Here is a 17,691-nt window from a genome sequence, read left to right as displayed (position 1 = left end):
CTGAGAAATAGGATGCTAAAATTAAACTCTTTTAAGTGTGCATGAATGGTTGACCTGAGCTGTAATATAGGTATTTTTTTCTCTGTAAAAAATTGTCATTTTAATGAAATAATTTTTATATTTTAAGAAAAGTACACATTCTAACCATATAGGAAACTACCAGTAGCATGCAACTTGGGCATCTTTTTACCTTCTGGACAGGATCTATTCTTAGCTATAAGACATGAGCAAAACCAACTCAAGCTTATTAACATTGGAGACAGATTTTTAAAAGAGGCACAAGGCAAAGGGTGGCTCAAATGATTTGAATAAAATTGGATATTGTTTGTTAACTTACTGGTCTTGCCAAGGTCATACTAGCACTGATTTTTTTGTTGTTATTTTGACAGATCCAGGTTGATGAAGTCAGAAAGCTGGTATATTTTGAAGGCACCAAAGACTCTCCTTTAGAACATCACCTGTACGTGGTCAGTTATGTAAATCCTGGAGAGGTGACAAGGCTGACCGACCGTGGCTATTCCCACTCTTGCTGCATCAGCCGGGTATTAAGTCCCTGTTTGAAAAGGGTTTCCTGTCATATAAAAAACCCTCTATTCGGGCTTCCCTGGTGGCGCAGTGGTTGAGAGTCTGCCTGCCGATGCAGGGGACACGGGTTCGTGCCCCGGTCCGGGAAGATCCCACATGCCGCAGAGCGGCTGAGCCCATGAGTCATGGCCCCTGAGCCTGCGCGTCCAGAGCCTGCACATCCGGAGCCTGTGCTCCGCAACGGGAGAGACCACAACAGTGAGAGGCCCACATACCGCAAAAAAAAAAAAAAAAAAAAAAAACCCTCCTTTTCAGTAATGTGAAAATTGGTGAAGTTGGCCTGCAAAAACCTTATACTTAACTTTAGAATTGTATATGTGTATAAATGGTCAGACTCTTACCATACTCCAGCTGTAGCATCAGTGCACATGTAGCAACAGATAACCTTTTTTACTTTTCCCTGGGGAAAAGTAATTGTTTTTCCTTTCTCTAGCATTGTGACTTCTTTATAAGTAAGTATAGTAACCAGAAGAATCCACACTGTGTGTCCCTATACAAGCTCTCAAGTCCTGAAGATGACCCAACCTGCAAAACAAAGGAATTTTGGGCCACCATTTTGGATTCAGCAGGTACTCATTTCCCTGAGCCTTATCTTAAGTAGGATTAGTACAGTAGGGCACTAAACCTGTGTCATATGTCCACATTTCCTGAACAGAGTCTTCCCGTCTCTTATCACCACCTGTCCCTGAGCTGCTGGGTTCCTGATTGATCCCACCCCTCCTAGTCTATCAGTTATCAAATAAGACTGGTTACCTCCTACTCCAGGCAGGAGCAAGTCTGGAAGCCCTTTTTGAAAATAAGATTAAAATAGTCAAGATACCAGCTAGGAAGTGATTTATTCACATGTTTGGATGAGTTCCCAGATAAACAACTGAATTTGAAGATAATATATACTGAACTAGTAAGACTCTTGGGAAGGGAAGCTGCAGCTTTAAGGAATGCCCAGCTGGTCACTTTCTTAAACTTCTACAGCACTTGTAGTGGCCATCTTAATAAAAGATAGAACACTCATTCTGTATGGAAGTGAAGAGCACTGTGAATTACCTATTTTTAAAATGCTTGATTTCTTAAACATGAAGAATGGAGTAATTTTTTATATCTGTTAATTCATTTTGTCCCCAAATCCTTTTTTCCTGTTAGGTATTTTCACTCATAAATACCTCCTAAGGGATTAAGAAATTAGTGCAAATCCACAAGGTATAAGTATGTTCTGATGTCCACAATCAGGATTTGTAATATGGTGATGATCTCTGCTTAAACTGTAACATCATCCAGTATACACAGATTTAGTATAGGTCTGTATCACTTTGGAAAACCAATTGATTAAGTTAATTTGTGGTTTCAGTTTCCCATCAGGTATATGGCTTAACCATCAATAAGTTACACAAACCGAGCACAAAGTATTTGTGTTCTGCATGTAAATACCTCCTGGGCTCCAAGGATTATTCATAATACTTTGTGTCTGCTTCTCAAGTGGATAATTTGATATGTTCATTAGATTTCCTTTTTTAAAGATAACTTTGTGCTTGATTTCTTGCTTATCATCTGAAGGGGGGATGGTTAGTTATTTGTGTATAGGGTGGTGGGTTTATGGTATCTTTTCCTTGCTCTCAGATTGCTGAGCTCCCATAAGAACTCCTTTTACAGACTGTGTTACCTCCTCTCAGGTCCTCTTCCTGACTATACCCCTCCAGAAATTTTTTCTTTTGAAAGCACTACTGGATTTACATTGTATGGGATGCTATATAAACCTCATGATCTACAACCTGGAAAGAAATACCCAACTGTGCTGTTTATATATGGTGGTCCTCAGGTGGGCATATTTACATACATATATGTGTGTGTGTGTGTGTGTGTGTTTTCATTTTCTTTTTCTTTTTTTTAGGTGATTTGTTTTTTAAATGTCTGGTCAATTGTTTAAGTTAAGATTTGAACTTTGCTGAGCCTCTGCTATTATTGACTCTGGCTTATGCTCTAATTATCCAATTTAGGAGTTCAGGAAGCTGGGTTTTGTTAGATAGCTAACTCGAAAATCAGTGTCAATTTCTTCTTTTTTCTTTTGGCCACACCATGCGGTTTGTGGGATCTTAGTTCCCCGACTAGGGATCAAACCCAGGCCCTCGCCAGTGAAAGCACAGAGTCTTAACCACTGGACCGCCAAGGGAATTCCCTCAATGTCAGTTTCTTAATTTACAGTGCGGACTATAACTGTCATGGAGAATGTAGTATGTCAGTAGGTAAATATGTTGTTTTGTAGGTAGAGAACTTGTTTTGGAAATGATTTTAAATAATTAAATGTCTTGGTAAATAAAGAGTCTTAACAGATATTTCTGAAAGCCTTGGTAGCCTAATGAATTCCATCTCTTCATTCTAAGGCCACATCTCTCAAGAAAGCTATAATACTTTGATCAGCTAGTTAAGGCAACTGCTATACTACTGTTCAGCACTGTAAGAAGTTTACACCTTGATTTTCTTGTTTCCACCTTAAGTATTAGCATGTGAATATTAAGCAAATTTTACTGTCAGAGTAAAGTATTTTGGATAGGTGAATTGGTAAATTGGTAATTTTTTTAATGTTTCATCTTGGTTATATATCTTACATTGAGACCCTGTAGAAATTAGAATATAATTACAATGTTTTTCTAATAGAACTCTCTTGGACTCAGTAAATATCCTTTAGAATTATACCCAGTTATTCAGATCTGGAAATGTATCTAGATGTAAAGTTATCCAAAAAATAAAAGTAACTACATAAGCCATAACATCTCAGCAATAACTGTCATATATCAAGTTAAACCACTTTGCCATTGTTTAGTGTGTTTTACAAACAAAACATGATTCACATTTGTATAATTGTCATCTACACATAAATTATGAAAGAATTAAATTAGACTTCTCTTAAAAACTTTGAACTAAATCTTTGTAAATTTTAAAAAAGGTGTAATACAGGGCTTCCCTGGTGGCACAGTGGTTGAGGGTCCGCCTGCCGATGCAGGGGACACGGGTTTGTGCCCCCATCCGGGAGGATCCCACATGCCGCGGAGCGGCTAGGCCCGTGAGCCATGGCTGCTGAGCCTGTGCATCCAGAGCCTGTGCTCCGCAACGGGAGAGGCCACAACAGTGAGAGGCCCGCGTACTGCAAAATAAATAAAAATAAATAAAAGGTGTAATACAAAGAAATTCAGGAGAGAAATTACAGGACACGCTCAGAAACTTTACGTGTTTTGTTATATTATTTTGATATTATGACTAAGTAAGAAGGGTGTTTCTCCTTCCCAATGAAGAAATGATATATAAGATATGTGGAAAAAAAAAAAAAAAAAAAAGATATGTGGAAAACACACTATAAAAACTAGCTGGTTATTTATATTTTTAATACTAAAGGACTCCTTATATTAGTAATTAAGTTTAAAAAGTCTAAGCCATATGAAAAGGTAGTATCACTAAGCATTAGGGAAATGCAAATCAAAACCACAATGAGATACCACCTCACACCCCTTAGGATAGCTATTATCAAAAAAAAAAGGAAAATAATAAATGTTGGTGAGGGTGTAGAAAAATTGGAACTCTAATATGTTGCTGATGGGAATGTAAAATGATGCAGCTGCTATGGAAAACAATATGGCAGTACTTCAAAAAGTTAAACATAGAATTATAATCTGATCCAGCAATTCCATTTCAGGATGTATACCCAAAAGAATTCAAAGCAAAAACTCAAACAGATACTTGTACACCAGTGTTGATTGCAACATTATTCACAATAGCCAAAAGGTGGAAGCAACCCCAGTGTCCGTTGATAGATGAATGGGTAAACAAAATGTAGTATGTAGAGGAATATTATGCAGCCTTTTAAAAAAAAAAGGAAATTCTGACTCATACTACAGCAAGGGTGAACATTGAGCTCACTATGCTAAGTAAAATAAGCCAGGCACAGAAGGATAAATATTATATTTTTCCACTTGTATGAGGTACCTAGAAGAAGTAAATTCATAGAGACAGAAAGTAGAATAGAGGTTGTCAGGGACTGGGGAGGGATAGGGAATTATTGTTTAATAGGTTTGAAGTTTCTGTTAGGGATGATGAAAAAGTTCTGGAAATGGATAGTGATGATGGTTGCACAGCAGTGTGAGTGTACTTAATACCACTGAATTATATACACTTAAAATGGTTAAAATGCATGTTTTACCATAATAAAGTCCTCGCCATGCAGTAAAAACAAAATTCTTTAATTGTTTGGAGTACTTTATGAATACAACTACATTTTTTTGCACTTATAGAACAGTTTCTTTCTCAAAGTGTTCTTTGGAAGCATTCAAATTTGGTGAGGCCACAGGAGAATCTGCTATTCAGTTTGCAGGGAGATTTCCCCATAAGACTTTGCATGATAGAATGCATTTGGCACTTCAACCCACTGGGAGGTCATTCATCCTTGTGTTTGATGACCATGTGGATTAGTTATGAAGAGGCTCCTTAATGTAAGATCAGATCTTTCTAATAGCACACAATAACCTTGCAAAATTTGATTAAATCACATAAGTGGTCCAAACCTCTTTTTTCTTGGTGTATATTCAGGTCAAAGTGGGAATCTTTTTTTTTTTTTTTTTTTTTTTTTTTTGCGGTACGCAGGCCTCTCACCATTGTGGCCTCTCCCGTCGCAGAGCACAGACTCCGGATGCGCAGGCCCAGCGGCCATGGCCACGGGCCCAGCCGCTCCGCGGCATGCGGGATCCTCCTGGACCAGGGCACAAACTCGTGTCCTCTGCATCGGCAGGCAGACTCCCAACCACTGCGCCACCAGGGAATCCTCCAAAGTGGGAATCTTTTGAATAACAACAATGCCACAATTCATAACATGGGGTGAATTACTTCATCGCTAAATGCAGCAACATCTGTAGTCGGACAAAAGTGAAACCAAGGAAAGCAACAAATATTTCCCATTAAAGTCATCAAGGCTTAGTTCTTTAAACTTTTCATTGATAACAGTAGTGTGTTTAAAAATGTTTATTTAGCAAATATTTATGATACTTCCTATATGCCAGACACTGTTCTGCAAACATAAATGCACAAGAGAGCAAGTTAAAATAGCAGAACACAGGTTTTGAAGAATTGATACTGAAGAAAACTTCTGAATTCTTAGTGCTAAAGGGCATTATGTTTAAGTACCTCCTTCTAAGAAGAAGCAGGCCTGGAGGCTGCAAAGGCAGAAACACTGGCTCTGGGGGAGAATGTTGTATCAGGCAATTGAGGCCATCTTCTGTGCTTGACAGCAGGCAAAGAAGTGAGTTATTTTTCTTATATGTTCATATATGTGTTCCTTGCCTAATACTTCTTTTTTTTTCAGCTCCCTCCCTTTAAAAACAAGCACTTTTGCCCACCAAACCCCTCCTCCCAAGGTAGACAGGGAAAACATCACTCTTGTCTCTGTTTTTCATTCATTCAGCAAATAGTTATTGAGTTCCTGTTATCTACCAGGCACTATTCTAGGCAGTGAGGATACCACAGTGAACAAGTCAGACTAATGTCCCACCCTCATGGAGATTAATGAGGAAAATAATAAACAAGCAGACATATAAATTATATAACTTCATATAATGGAAGTGTTATGAATAATTGTTGGGAAAGAGGATGGCAAAGTGACTAAAATGAGGGTTCTGACTGGAAGGTCAGGGAAGCTCTCTGAGGTTGCAGAGGATGAGAAGGGATGAGCCATGTTAAAGATCTGAGGGCAGAGCATTGTAGACAGAGGGAACAGTAAATGTTAATGTGTCCTGGGGTTAGAACCAACTTGATATAGTTAGTGGTAAGGTTAGAGTACAGTGCTCAAGGGGGGAAATGGTATGAGATGAGGTCACAAAAATAGCCAAGAGCTAGATAATGTAGTGTCTCAAAGGCAGTGGTAAGGAGTTTAGATCTTACTCTGATCTAAACCCCCTGCCATTAGGAGGACCAAAGCTATAAAGTCATACCTGATTTACATTTTTAAACATCGTCCTGTTGCTGTGAGAACAGACTATACGGAGGACAAGTATAGAAACAGAAAGACCAGTTTGACAGTTGTTGCAGTGGCACTAAACATCTGAAAGTTCAAAAGGAGAAGGTTCTTTTTTTTTTTTTTCCCCCCCCGGTATGTGGGCCCCTCACTGTTGTGGCCTCTCCCATTGCAGAGCAACAGGCTCTGGACGCGCAGGCTCAGCGGCCATGGCTCACAGGCCCAGCCGCTCCGTGGCATGTGGGATCTTCCCCGACCGGGGCATGAACCCGTGTCCCCTGCATCGGCAGGCAGACTCTCAACCACTGCGCCACCAGGGAAGCCCCAAGGAGAAGGTTCTTTATACCGCCACTGCCAGTCTAGCCCACTCAGTGCTCAGTAGGTATTTATTGAGTGAAGACAGCATCGATGTTTATTTTAACTCCTGGCTGGCTTGGTTTTCCCATTGGTTTCAGCCAGAGAACACTTCCTCAATTTTGCCAGAACCTTTTTTTGTGTGTTTATTATCTACCTTAGTATCCACCAAACCTTGAACTTCTGTAACTTTCTGCCCATTAATTAAAGTCTTCTTTTCACCAGAGAGTATATTTCTGGTGAAGCCCAAACTACATTTAATTTCTCAGTCATTTTGAAGTATAGTTTCTAGGGCAATAAAGATATTTAAGAATTATTCTACCTTTTGCACTGATAGGTGTAGCAGGAAAAAAGAAGCTGACTGGTCATAGTAATTCATTAAAATACTTCAGTTTTCCCTCTACTGGTCAGAGACAATCCCAGAAGAGACAGGTAGGGAGAAAAAATGATCTTATTCTGTCATTTGAATGATACAATTCTTCCTCAGGGTAGAAGTAATCATTTTAGTAATTTTTTCTATGGGGTAGGTTAAATCACTTATCTTGTATGTAGTTAATAGTAGATTATAATTTTAAAGTCTGTAGTTACTCAGTAATTCCTCAGAACTTTGAGTGTGAAGTTAAGAAAGAAAAGAAGTAACATGAACATGAAAAGATTTAATTTAAAAGTAAATAAGGGGACTTCCCTGGTGGTGCAGTGGTTAAGAATCCGCCTGCCAATGCAGGGGACATGGGTTCAAGTCCTGGTCCGGGAAGATCCCATGTGCTGCGGAGCACCTAAGCCCATGTGCCACAACTACTGAGCCTGCGCGTTAGAGCCCACGAGCCACAACTACTGAGCCCGCGTGCCACAACTAGTGAAGCCCACATGCCTAGAGCCTGTGCTCTGCAACAAGAGAAGCCCCTGCAGTGAGAAGCCCGCACACCACAACTAAGAGTAGCCCCCGCTCGCCGCAACTAGAGAAAGCCCAGGCGCAGCAACGAAGACCCAACACAGCCAAAAATAAAATAAGTTAATTTTAAAAATAAAAATAAGTCAGGGAGGGCTTCCCTGGTGGCGCAGTGGTTGAGAGTCCGCCTGCTGATGCAGGGGACACGGGTCCGTGCCCCATTCCGGGAAGATCCCACATGCCGCGGAGAGGCTGGGCCCGTGAGCCATGGCCGCTGAGCCTGCACGTCTGGAGCCTGTGCTCCGCAACGGGAGAGGCCACAACAGTGAGAGGCCCGTGTACCGCAAAATAAATAAATAAATAAATAAATAAATAAATAAATAAATAAATCAGGGAGAGGGGGAGGAGGGGAATTGCTAATCAATGGGCATAAAAAATTCTTAATTAAAAAAAAAAATTCTTAATTATGCAAGATGAATAAATTCTAGAGATCTGCTGTCCAACATTGTCCTATGATTAACAATACTGTATTGTACACTTAAAATTTTAAGAGGGTCCATTTCATGTTGTGTTCTTGCCACAAGAAAATAATTTCATTTTATAGGCAAAATAATGTTAAAAATTTAAGCTTTCTATTTTTTGCAGCATCCTGCCTCTCTTATGCTTTTGTATGCTGCCATATAATAAATTTCACTGAAGTTGTATTTCTTCCTCAGGTGCAGTTGGTGAATAATCGGTTTAAAGGAATCAAGTATTTCCGATTGAATACCCTAGCCTCTCTGGGTTACGTGGTTGTAGTGATAGACAACAGGGGATCCTGTCACCGAGGGCTTAAATTTGAAGGCGCCTTTAAATATAAAATGGTGTGTGAACATACAAACATTTTTCTTTTAAAGACATTTACAATTTTTGGTGCATTGTTTAGTGTGAAATCCCAGAGAAGGAGTTGGGGGAAGGCACTGTGAGTGTGTGTGCACGTGTGTGCATGTGAGCATGTGTTATGGTTTGGGGGTGGGAGGAAAGGTACAACTTGATATTCACTAGGCTATTCATGTCTACCTATATGTAAATTTGGGGAGCTGAGATAGAACCACTTTTATATAGAAACCCCCTCTCTTTCTATTTTTTATGTCCAGTTTAGCCAGAAGCCAGTCCATTTAGTTTTCAGCATCCTGTACACTATTAGGAATAATTGAGATTTGTTCTGTCCTCTGTGAAGAGAGAAACCAACTGGTTAGTGCCTTCCTTGTGACAAGCCTCTTTCTCTCTACAGGAAGCTTTAAATGCTACCTTTTAGAGATGCCCCATGTCCTTTCTGCTGCTTTGGGAAATGATGAGAATCCGATGTTCCTTTTGCACAGTAAGGCAGTTACTGTGTTTGCCAGTGTATTGGACATGCTGAGTAAGACATGGGGATTTTCTCCCACAGCCAGTTCTTTGACCTTATGTTGTATTCTCATGTAAGTTTTTGTTTTTATTTTTGTTTTTGGCTCAGTGAAGTGAGATTGTGTGCACTGGCAGGCCTAGTAATACAGACAGGGTGGTGGCGATAGGAATTAGGACTATACAGGACTTTAAAGAAATTGTATGTTCAGTTCCTAGAGGTAGGTGATAGGGAAATAGGATAATGCGTCAAGAGTGATTCCTTCTGCTTTATTACATTAAGTTTTAAAAAGGAGAGGTAATATTAGTCAACCACTTAAGGGGGCTAATTTTTTATCTTTGGGTATAGGAAGGCTTGTTACAAGGAAGATGCTGACCTCTTAGCAGACAACAGAACAAATGGAAATGGGAAATACCCATACGGCAAGGGACATTTTGGGTCACAGTAGGAAAGAACTTTATGACTAAGGGGTAACTAAACCCTAGGACAGGCTAGCAATAGAAGCTATAGGCTCCTATCTCTAGAGTTAAAAAATTTTTTTTCAAGCAACAGAATTTCCATTGATAATGAGTTCTTATCTAAAAAAACTACAGGTATTTTTAGTAAGAACATCTATCAGCTTTAAAAGCACTCTTATAATAAGATCTTTATTTATCAGAATCAGTGAAATGCTCTCCATTTTTTACAGGGTCAAATAGAAATTGACGATCAGGTGGAAGGACTCCAATATCTAGCCTCCCAATATGATTTCATTGACTTAGATCGTGTGGGCATCCATGGCTGGTCCTATGGAGGATACCTCTCCCTGATGGCATTAATGCAGAGGTCAGATATATTCAGGGTATGTGATTTCCTATGGTACTTCTTTTTGCAATAAGCGTAGAATTTTCTATAAATTGAGATATGAGGAAATGCAAATTTTCTGAAGGTTTACAAAGTTGACAGTACTGTGAAATGTTAGGGTTTGTGTGTTTAATAGCCATGTGAAATAATAGATATATCTTGTCACCTCGTGAGTTATGTTTATGTATCTTTATCTACATTTATCTATATAAAATAATTGTCAACTTGATCAGTTACTGGCTATTTATAGACATATGCCAAAGATTATGGGCGATAGTCATGATTAGTAAAACACACATTCATATTGGGTTGTTCTTATTTGTGTAATTGTTGGACTATAACCTCTGAGGGCAGGGATCTGTCTGCCCTATGCTGTATCCTCAGCTGCCAAGCACAATGCTTGGCACATAGTCGGTCCTAAGTAAATCTGTACTGAATGAATAAACTATGAAATATGTAAACAATGATTCCAGTTCTATAAACAACTTCTTAGAAAAATATGTTACAAAAAAATATAAAATGATGCTAACAGTTGTTAAGGGAATGGGAATTATGAGTGGCATTTTTCTTTTTAATATTTCAATAACATTTTATTTTACAGTGAAAATTTTTTATTTTTTAAGAATAAAAACTATAGGGTTTTTGTTCTTACATGTATATTCAGTTAATCTTTATTTATAATAACCACAAAATGAACTCTGAATACTGCCATAATTTTCCCAGGCTTGCAGCTGTCAAGAAAGTAATTACAGTATTTAAATCAATATTTAAATATAAAACTGTGTGGGAGACTTAAAATGAGGCAAGTATTTAGTGTTTAAATATATTTCATTCATTGTTTTAAATTCTGTACTGCCAACAGAAGCTAAAAAAAAAAAAAGACTGCTTTTTCCTATATAAAGCTGACACTTGTCCCATATTTTTTTCCCCAGGAGCAGGAATGAATTTACACTGAGGCATTCATATGTTCTAGTTCAGCCTCCCCTTTTAACAGAGGCCCATGTTTATATTTCATCTAGCCCAGGTTAAGGATTTGGTGTGTGGAACATGAAGCTAACTGACTCACAAAGTATCAAATTCTTGACCTTCGCACTCCCCTTTGATTTTCTGAGTTGCCTGAGACCATGTATGCTCCAGTCATGGGGCTAAAGCCTAAGGATAATTTTAGCCTGTAAATTTGCAGTTACAGACTCTCAGTGCTAGCCATTCTTTTCTGGACCACACTTGACTGTCAGTGTTATCTTATGCAGGTTGCTATTGCTGGGGCCCCAGTCACTCTGTGGATCTTCTATGATACAGGCTACACGGAACGTTATATGGGTCACCCTGACCAGAATGAACAGGGCTATTACTTAGGATCTGTGGCCATGCAAGCAGAAAAATTCCCCTCTGAGTAAGCTTAAGCTTTAAAATTAAAATTATAAATTTAAAATTGTATCTTTAAAAATTGTCTTTAATAATAAGGAAAACTATAAGCATGACAAAACCAAAGCTAATATTTTATAGAGTACTAGAAGACATAGCTGTTTGTCAAAGCTTAATTATAGGCCAGTTCATATAATTTGGGTTTTTTTACAAGTTATATTTGAAGCAGTTGCTTAAGTGATAAAAGAGGCTTAATTAAGTACACAACTGTTTCAAGGTGGAAAAAATTCCATTTCTGCTTACGTATATTTTGCAAGTAACATATATGATTTTTCTTTTTCTAGGGACATGCTATAATTATTGATGTGTGCTAATATCTTAATAGGAAATAGAACACGATTTAATTAAATTTTTTTTTCTTTACATGTAGCATCTGGTTAATATATTACTAATTTAATATTGAAATGCTGAATCCTTTTTTTAAATAAATGTATTTATTTATTTATTTTGACTGCCTTGGGTCTTCGTTGATGCGCGCGGGCTTTCTCTAGTTGTGCAGAGCGGGGGCTACTCTTCGTTGCGGTGTGCGGGCTTCTCATTGCGGTGGCTTCTCTTGTTGCGGAGCACGGGCTCTAGGCGTGTGGGCTTCAGTAGTTGTGGCACGTGGGCTCAGTAGTTGCGGTTTGCGGGCTCTAGGGCGCAGGCTCAGTAGTTGTGGCACACGGGCTTAGTTGCTGCATGGCATGTGGGATCTTCCTGGACCAGGGCTCAAACCCGTGTCCCCTGCATTGGTAGACGGATTCCTAACCACTGCACCACCAGGAAAGTCCCAAAATGTTGAATCCTTATTCTAATATTACAGTATAAGGAAGTTAACATAGTTAGTTGTGATTAGTTTTAAGGAGTTAAGTGGTTTTCCCAAATACTCTTATTTTGCCTAATCCTCTGATATTTCCATTTTTCCAGACCAAATCGTTTACTACTCTTACATGGGTTCTTGGATGAGAATGTCCATTTTGCACACACCAGTATATTACTGAGTTTTTTAGTGAGGGCTGGAAAGCCATATGATTTACAGGTGAGTTCTTTTACATTTTCTGATTAAAATAGCCATGATTAGTGATTGGTTACTTTGAAATATAATAAAGTATGGAGTAAGGTTGAAGTTTCAGCTGTGGCCACTCTCTGCTTAAGAGAACTAAAATAATAGGCATAGTTAGTAGTGCCTCTGGTTAGATAAAAATTAAGATCCTGTGGAAGTCAGGATGAAAATTGTCCTATCAGATTACATGACTTGTGTATCTGTATCTGCTTTCAGTTTGTAATCATGGACAAGATGACAGGAGTCCATTCACTATCCTCCTTTGCTTTTCTTCTTCCTCTTGGAAGGGTAAAGAAATGCTAGTTGATTTCATTGTTATAAAGGATTTTTAGGACCTGATTACAAGGTCTTTTAATTTTCTTCTGTTTTATATTGACATTGGAGCAGAAACCAACAAGTTACTTACCACCATTGCTCCATTACTCAAAAAAAAAGCTTTTAAGAGAAAATTTTCCTCCTTTCTTCCTCGTTTCTACTCCTTACACAGATTGTTCTCATAAGAAATGAAAAATATTACTTTTCCCTTTTTTGTGTTTCAGTTGACATTTATGTAGGTAAACTATGAGATATTTGTCTATAGCAGCAGTTTTCAAGCGTTTTGGTCTCAGGACCCTTTTATATACCAAAAAGCTTTTGTTTATGTGAGTTATGTCTATCAGTATTTCTCATATAAGATATTAAGACTAAGAAAATTTTTAAATATTTATTTATTTAAAATTAACAATAATAAACTATTACATGTTAACACAGATCACATTTTTAATGGAGGAGAAAATTTTTCAAAACAAAACAATTTACTAAGAAAGTTAGCACTGTTTTACATTTTTCTAAATCCCTTTAATCTCCGGCTTAATAAGAAATACATCTAGATTCTCGTATCTACTTCCACATACAATCTGTTGTGAAATGTTGTTTTGGCTAAAGTAAATGAAGAAATTTTGGCCTCACAAAATATGTAGTTAAGAAATGGGAGTAATATTTTAGCTTTTTCAGATAATCATGGATATTTTTCTTTGTTGCTACACCAAAACTGGTAGTTTCTTAAAGGTTAGTCTTAGTGTGGAATCTGAAACCATATCTGTAAACTTTTCATACTCTGCTACATTACAATCTGTTGGATCTCGTACTTCAAATGGATCTTTTACCCATGCATTGGTCATCTGGAAAATATTGCTTCACTTCTAAGTGTTGATCCACTTAATCATACAATATTTTTTAAATCATATACATTGATATTACCACTGATCTCAACAGAAAATTCTCCAAGTATTGAGAAGCTCATGAGCTAGGAGTGGTAGATGCAAGTTTTCCAAAATTCTAATTTTCATTTAAAAGCTCAAAATTTATCATTGGCAACAAATACTGTCAATGTTGTCCTTGAAGTGACTGGCTCACATCATTTTTAGAAAATGTTTGCCAGATAGCCAAGTCTGAATCACCATAGTTGTCATTCTTTCAAGTGAAAAATGGAGTTCCATTTAAAAACTCAGTTGTAAGGACTTCCCTGGCTATCTAGTGGTTAAGACTCCGTTCTTCCACTGCAGGGGGCGTGGGTTCGATACCTGGTCAGGGAACTAAGATCCCGCATGCTGTGCGGCGGGGCCAAAAGAAAAAACAAAACAAAACTCAGTTGTACAAGTCCTTTTCCTTGAGACATCGTGTAGCAGAAGTGCTTTATGCCTTCTTCCCATCTTATCACCACAGAATATAAAAAGACCTCTGCTTAAGGGTTGCAACTTAATAAAATTCTAATTTTTACTACTACTTAAGGAAAACTGGCATTTTTTCTTGTTTACAAGTGTATGTCACTGCCTTGATTCATGCTAAGGCACCAGCACTTTTACCCACCATTGCCTTTCATTATCAGTGCAAATGCCAACACAGTGAATAAAGGCAAATAATATCTTAGTTTTGATCTGAAAGTAAATATGACCTTGTGTATCCCTGGAAAGAGTTCTGAGGACCCCAGAAGTCTGCAAACCACACTTGGAGAACCACTGATCCTTCTGTAAGCTTAGTGGTACATAGGGAATTATAAAAAGAGAAGGCCCTTTAGATAGGATATATGTGTATAATATCTTGGAGAAGCTCTGCTCCATGTTATTAATTCTGTTGAAAATCTCTGGAAAGCTTTGGAAGGAGATGTATTCCTAAATTCTTATTTTGTGTATTTTGATTTTGTTGTTGTTGTTTTTAAGATCTATCCTCAGGAGAGACACAGCATAAGAGTTCCTGAATCTGGAGAACATTATGAACTGCATCTTTTGCACTACCTTCAAGAAAACCTTGGATCACGTATTGCTGCTCTGAAAGTGATATAACTTTGACCTGTGTAGAACTCTGGTATACACTGGCTGTTTAACCAGATGAGGAGGTTTAATCAGTAGAGAATTGATCATCACATTTTGGTACCTGCCACATAACATCTACTTCTGAAAGTATATTTGGTGCCATGCAGGTGTTTACAGCTTGTAGATAGTAATCTAATACCTTAACCATACACAAAATTAAATGATACATATTTCTAAGGGACCCAGCAATACCATGAGAATTACTGAAAGAAATAAGACATTAGTACCATGTATCCATACTACCTTATTTTCATTTTTAATAGCATTATGAAACCTCATGGACTTAATTAGTGTATTTTTACAGTATACTTCTGAGTTTGTTAAAATATGATATTAGTGATTGGTTTGGTTCAATTCCAGAATCTCTTGACTAGTTACAGATTTGATAGCACTTAAATGTAATTGAATAGCTTATACTACATTGCTTGGGGTGTATCCAGCATGTTATGAACTAATCACTATTAAACCTATGGCTTAACCGGTCATTAATGATTTTTCAAGGATAACTTAGTAGCCTCCTAAAGACACTTAATTTTGTTTCATTCAGACTCTGACCAGTTTTTAACCAATTTAAACTGTATCTAGTATAAATAGTTCTCTTTGATGATATGACCGAGTGGGTTTTTCCTTTCACATAAAGGCAAGTAACTGTATATGTAGCATGGATTTAATTAGCCTTATAATATTGATAATTACAGACAGGAAAATTTTAATCAAATGATTAGAGCTTAAATATTTGCAGGCAATTTCTTTCACTTTAGGAAAAGAAAAAAGTACACATTCACTTGTATTTTTCAGAAAATTTAGTGGTGCCAGTTTCCATTGGGTATTTCCTCATTGAAATATTCCAGAGTTTTAGGGCAGTGGAGGGGAATTTTGGTGTTGTGGGGGAGACCAGAGTGTGGAGAACGGCAGGGAGAGGAGAAGGCAAAGGTCTGCTTAAGATCTAAGCAGAAGTATAATTTGACAAAAAATACTCATGAAAAAGTTTAGGAATTGAAATTTAAACTCCTAGAATATTAGTTAAGGAAACCAGATGAAGAAATCACACTCTTGCCGACACAGGTACAGACTAACATTATTCAGGGGAGGAAAAGTTCCTTAGAGTTACTTTTACAATTCTAATTCTAATTTTTTAAATTTTCTTCTTAATTTTGGAAACCTTACAAATTGAAACTTTCTTTAACCTTTTTAAATTATTTGAGTATTATTTAGATATTGTGAGCTTAAAGAGTTTCCAGACAACCTCTTTACCATAAACTGATCCCCAGCAAGGCATGGCTCTCTTTTGCAATGTTCAAAGCTTATAAGTGAGTTCTTGAATGACCATGACATTTTTCTGGTTTAGCTCTAGCAGTTGACTATTAAGGGAGCTTGTAGTGCCGATTGGGATCTGCCATCTTAGAATCTTAGGGTGTTAGATGGGTCACATTGGAGCCAGTGGCAGAGAAGGCACCTATGAGTTTGACAAGCCTCAGTGTTTGGAAAGTACTTCTAAACAACACTCCAAAAAAAAAATTACTCTCTTCTTTCTCACCACTACAGAGAGAGTAGATTTCTGCCCTAGAGAGCACAGCCTCCATTAGTAAGGATGGTGACTGTGCGTGAGATGTGGACTTCATCACTAAGGGCCGCATGGGAGGTGGGGGAGGTCCAGAGATGGCAGGGTGACCTGGTGGTGCTGTCTGTGGAGGGGGATTGGGTTTTGCTGTTTTTGTATTTATACTGTATAATAGGTACCACACTTTTCCCTGTGTCTGTATATGTATTGATTTTCCTGTTATGATATTTTCCCATGCCAATATTTGTTTATATTTTTTTCAATGTTAAATTAAATTGATTTGGGTAACTTTTCTTCCCCAAGAAAGTATTTTCCCCCATGACTTAAGTATGTATCTGATTACTGAAGATGGTTTTTGTCTAGGGACTAGTGGCATCTGACCATCTAACCTTATATAATATGCAAAGTAGAAATGCTATACAGTGGCTTTTATACAGCTACTTATTTGAAACCTCTTACCCAATAAGGCTGTTTCTTCAAAATGGCATCTCATATTTTATCAAAACAAACCTTAAAGAACCTCATGGACTCTTGAATTCACAGGTGTTTTCCTTTTGCATCTTGCCTTCTGCTTTCCTCCCATCACAAGGAATGCTTCTGTTATAATTCCCAGTCAGTTAAATGCCATTCTCCTTCCATAGGGGGAAAAATACCTGACTGAATTCACTTACAGAAAGACAGCTCAACTGAATTTGATTTTAAAATCAATGTGGAAAACATCATAGTCAATTCAAGCAATCAGTAGAAATCTCACTAAAACTATTTGTACCCTGTGTTTGGGTAACAAACTAAAAGGCAAGAGTATAGCAACATTTTTAGTGAGAACCAAAAAGCACTAGCTTAAACATCAAAGGGGGGTTTTGCAGGTTTGATAATTGGGCGCACTTGAACAACCATCAGTAGTTATGGTTGCTTCTGTGTTGTTGAGCAGTGGGACTCAAAATCTAAGATTCATCTGGGATGCTTATGAAAAGAAATGCAATCTTGAACCTCACTCTTAGAAATTTGGACTTTATTGATTTAAGTGGAGACCAGGAATCTGCATGTCTAACAAGCTTCCCAGGTGACTCTAAAGCAAGTCATTTGTGGGCTACTTTAAGAAACTCTTCTGCAGAGAATGAGTTGGATTAAGAAAATAATAGGTGATTTCTACACTGGACTGATTGATAAGAACCTAAAACAATAGTCAAGATAGCTGCTCATCTGTGATGACTGTTGGCCCTTTTTTCACTCTGAAAAAAGCAGAAGGTATCATTAACTATATATCC

The 17,691-nt window shown here is 37.8% G+C and overlaps 1 protein-coding gene across 4 annotated transcripts in view; it reads left to right on the top strand.

Moving 5' to 3' along the window:
• DPP8 (dipeptidyl peptidase 8) overlaps window positions 1-15,397 on the top strand; it is a 51,967-nt gene extending 36,570 nt beyond the window's left edge. The window contains exons 13-20 of one of the 4 annotated variants that reach the window (XM_065872855.1): window positions 390-542; window positions 1,019-1,154; window positions 2,253-2,398; window positions 8,534-8,680; window positions 9,890-10,042; window positions 11,295-11,437; window positions 12,376-12,487; window positions 14,710-15,397. In XM_065872855.1, the coding sequence (XP_065728927.1) occupies window positions 390-542; window positions 1,019-1,154; window positions 2,253-2,398; window positions 8,534-8,680; window positions 9,890-10,042; window positions 11,295-11,437; window positions 12,376-12,487; window positions 14,710-14,832 (1,113 nt within the window). In that variant the 3' untranslated portion in view covers window positions 14,833-15,397. The remainder of the gene's footprint in view (window positions 1-389; window positions 543-1,018; window positions 1,155-2,252; window positions 2,399-8,533; window positions 8,681-9,889; window positions 10,043-11,294; window positions 11,438-12,375; window positions 12,488-14,709) is intronic. The other 3 variants (XM_065872856.1, XM_065872857.1, XM_065872858.1) reach the window with 3 other exon arrangements.
• Window positions 15,398-17,691: the final 2,294 nt, after the last annotated feature.

This window comes from Phocoena phocoena, chromosome 2 (assembly GCF_963924675.1).
Source record: "Phocoena phocoena chromosome 2, mPhoPho1.1, whole genome shotgun sequence".
Taxonomy (NCBI): Eukaryota; Metazoa; Chordata; class Mammalia; order Artiodactyla; family Phocoenidae; genus Phocoena; species Phocoena phocoena.
Note: the sequence above shows the minus strand (reverse complement) of the source record. Positions and strands in the feature narration are given on the sequence as shown.